The sequence below is a fragment of the Meriones unguiculatus genome, chromosome 10 (assembly GCF_030254825.1).
Source record: "Meriones unguiculatus strain TT.TT164.6M chromosome 10, Bangor_MerUng_6.1, whole genome shotgun sequence".
Taxonomy (NCBI): domain Eukaryota; kingdom Metazoa; phylum Chordata; class Mammalia; order Rodentia; family Muridae; genus Meriones; species Meriones unguiculatus.
This window is the reverse complement of record NC_083358.1, coordinates 35,070,113-35,073,789: the sequence shown is the minus strand read 5'-3', so window position 1 is coordinate 35,073,789 and position 3,677 is coordinate 35,070,113. Positions and strand designations below refer to the sequence as shown.

The following is a 3,677-nucleotide window of genomic DNA, read 5'->3' as shown; positions in this document are numbered from 1 at the left end:
GTGTTTGCCTCTGCTTTAGCAGCTCACAGCCAGAAGAGGGAACAGAGCAAATCTGTGCTCAGTGCAAGGCACAGGTGGTGTGTGCTGCAAAGGTCAGAGCTGCTAAACTGAGAACCCTGGAGTGGATGGGCTTGCGTGCCTGATCCGCAGGAGGAAGAAGAGCAGGGACAGAGCAGCAGTTCTGTCCTTAGTTACGGGGCTCTGTTGGAGGTTTGCTTTCTCTTTTGTTTTCATTTTTTTTTTTTTTTTTTTTTTACACTGACAGCCATCCTAAGGATAGTGCTGAGGGCAGCCACACAACCTCTTCTTCTGAGAGCTGTCACTGTCACCTTCACAGACCAGACCCCAGAGGAGAGGCAGCTGGCTCTAGAGGAAAGTGGTTTGTCCGGGGATCAGACACCTGCTAGAGACAGAACATGAGTTAGGGCCAAAGGAGGATCACAGGAGAAACACCACAGCTCTCAGCCCAGAGTCCCAGCAGCAGCAGCTTCCATCACCCCTAAACCCTCCCCAAGGAAACACACTTTGAGGGGGATCATGTGTTTGCCACCTAAACACAGATGCAATAACTGTGGGTGCTTACTTCTTCATGCCTCCCACCGCTAGTCCCACCCCACACCAGCTCTCTCCCCCCCCCCCACCACCACATAGAGATTTGTTAAAGAATTCCAAAGCCTGCCAGGTCTAATAGTCTGGTAGTCTTTTTCTGTGGGCCTTGCCAGGCAGGGCTAGAGTTATTCCAATTCCTGGAGATCTCTCAGTGGGCCTGAAATCACCTTTTCTCCTGTGGCCAGCCCTCCAGTTCTGATTCTTGAAGGTCCTTGCAAGTGGCTGGCAAAGGAGCCACAGCGCTATTGGAAAAGCCTCCAGATGAGAAGCTTTCATACCAGCAGAAGCTGATGTTTTCACGGTTCTCTGTGCCCATTCAGAGAATTCATGTGTTCTCCACCATACCACTTCTTGCCTGTTTTGCTATGAGCATCTCGATGCATTATTTAATCCTTACTATAGCCCTATGAGGCAGTAATTAACCTCCCCCCCAACACACACTCCTAGAGCAGGCAGCTAGCTTAGAGACTTTAAGTGACTAACCCAAGACTTCACAACTACATGGCAGGGCGGGAAGATTTGGGGATACTGTTGCGGCTAAATTCTGAGAAGCAGCTGTCCTAGGACCTGGATGACACTTCTCACTCCCAGCTGTGCCTCCTCTCATGCCTGCTGGGAGCGGAGTTAGCTTGCAAGGATGAATGAATGGATGGTTCATTATCTCTATCCCCAACCCTGGCCAGTCAGGATTCCACCAACCAGCAACTGGCAGAAGGTCCTGGGGCAAGCCTGGTCTTCCCCTGCCCCCTCCTACACAGGTTCAGACTGTCCTCATACTTCCTCAGTGTGAAATGGAGCCACTGCCGCAACTGTTTCCCTTCTCTGGGTCAAGTTCCTCATCCAGAGTGGATGTTTTCCCCTTTTCTAAATAGTAGTTCAGTTTCTAGATAGTAGTTCAGCCAATTGTTTCCCCCCTTTCTAAACAGTAGCTCAATTTCTGTGAAAGACAGTCATCTCCAATGCTATTCCATGTTTTGAGTGAGCTGAGTGTACAAATTCCTGTCTTACCTCTCCTTAACCTAGAAACACCTGAAAATCAAACAGGTTTATACACGCACACACACACACACCGGAACACACATCGGAAATCCAACACAGAAAAACAAAACCCACCCTGGATTTACTAGTTTACTTACTAGATTGGCTTCCAAGAGGTGGGGCTGTGTTCCGACAGCAGGTACCTAGCAGGGCGGAGCCAGAGCCCAGGGTGCGTCCCGGGGGGCGGGGCGACCAGTGGCTAGGTGATCCTGGCGCCTGCGCAGAAGCAGGGAGCGGCGCCTGGGGCTGGGTGTCTCTGGGGGCTTTCCTTGGGCCTGGGCTGCGGCGTTCTTCCGCGCGCTCGGGGTCCCCAGCTTTGCTCGGATCCGGCACCGGGATCCGCCATGAACCGTTGCGCCGAGGCGGCCGCTGTGGCGGCCACAGTGCCCGGCGCGGGCGTCGGGGACGGTGGGCTGCGGCCACCCATGGTGCCCCGGCAGGCGTCCTTCTTCCCGCCGCCGGTGCCCAACCCCTTCGTTCAGCAGACGCGGATCAGCGTGGCCGAACGGCTGCAGGTAGACTCGCGGGGTGCGCGCAGGCTGAGGGGATGTGGTCCGACGGAGGAGGCTGGGGAGGAAGCGCGCATCCCGGGGAGGAGGCACCTGAGGCATCTGGTCCGAGCGGGGAGGTACCGCGGGGAGCACAGATCGGACGGAGACGAGGCGATCAGGAGTCTAGCGGAGGAGACCTCTGAGAGGATCAGGAATCCGAAGGGGAGGCGTCTGAAGAGGTCACTGCTCTGACGCTTTGAGGGTACGGCGGGTGTGACTAGGAATTTGTCCGACGGGACAGATCTGAAGGGGGAGGCGTTAGAGGAATAGTGAGTCTGGAGGGGCAGGTTGTCCGAGTGAGGTGTGGAATCCGGGAAGGAAAAACATCCGAGGAAGGAGGAGCTGTGGCTCTGACTGGAGAGGGTCGTGAGGGGCGGACAGGAGGATGTGAGAATTGAGGACACTGCGGGGATGAGGTGATCCGAGGGACAGGAAAACGAGAAGATGCGGAGAAGGTATGTCAGCAAGGAGGAGCCCATAAAAGTGGACCGCTCCTTGTCTGAAAAGGGGATGGATGAGGAACTTTGGCTCGAGTTTATGGAAGCACAGAGGACCGAGAACTACCACACGAGTGGGTTTCAGTGGGGTTCTCTCCTTTATAAAATGGGGAATCAGGCAGGGCTGGGTAAAGTAAGAGAGGAGGCAGAGAGCCCCGCTCCGGCCGCGGAACCACAGGTAAGGCTCTAGTGCTTTAGCTGAGCAAGAACAACGAGGTTGCAGATCAGAAGCAAAGAAAAGAGAGAGCGTGGAATATTTGACTCAACCTTCACACAGCATCTTTTCTTCGAGGATGGCGTGCTGGGTAGCCCACTGTTAGAAATGGCCACGAAGGAAGTTGTCTTTATCTTGTAAAGGACAGCTTTTACCATCAGTTCACTTTTTGACTTCCTCTTTGTTGAGGTTAGAGATTAGAGAACAAGATAGATGGATGAAAACTGCGTTTGTCTTGTTCTGCAGGGATAACAGGTGTTGATATTTCCCTGTCCATCTCATGTTTTTTTTTTTTGTTTGTTTGTTTGTTTTGTTTTTTACCATTTGGGTTTGAAGTAATGGTTATTTTTGCTGTGTTTTTGTATTCGTCCCTAAGAGGAGTGATCTCTCTTAGAGGGGGCTTGTTAAGCTCCTAGCTAAGTGCCTGGGGTGGTGGTGGTAATTGTGGTTAGATTAACAATAGATATCTGGTTGAAGAATGGGTAGGAGAGGGGAAGATAAACTATGTGGAGAAAGTGAATTTTCAGAGTCGCTCTGTGTGCCTCGAGTCACCTGCAACACGTTTGAGTGCATCTGCCATGCTTCAAAATTAACTCTAGACAAACGAGTTATATTTAAATGAAAATGGATCTGTCTATTTGGGTTCAGAGTTTAGAGGGAGGGTCAAAGCGGCATATTTAAATATTTGTATTGTACCCCGAGTAGATTGTTAATTTTTAAAAGTCGCCTGAGATTGCTCTTTCTAAGAACTCTGTGAAAACAGCATAT

General features: G+C 51.7%; 1 protein-coding gene across 2 annotated transcripts in view; it reads left to right on the top strand.

The window, feature by feature from the left end:
- The first annotated feature begins 1,862 nt into the window (after nucleotides 1–1,862).
- Lpcat2 (lysophosphatidylcholine acyltransferase 2) overlaps nucleotides 1,863–3,677 on the top strand; it is a 60,102-nt gene continuing 58,287 nt past the window's right edge. The window contains exon 1 of one of the 2 annotated variants that reach the window (XM_060392222.1): nucleotides 1,863–2,162. In XM_060392222.1, the coding sequence (XP_060248205.1) occupies nucleotides 1,992–2,162 (171 nt within the window). In that variant the 5' untranslated portion in view covers nucleotides 1,863–1,991. Of the gene's footprint in view, nucleotides 2,163–2,316; nucleotides 2,654–3,677 lie in introns of those variants that run through there. The other variant, XM_060392223.1, reaches the window with a different exon arrangement.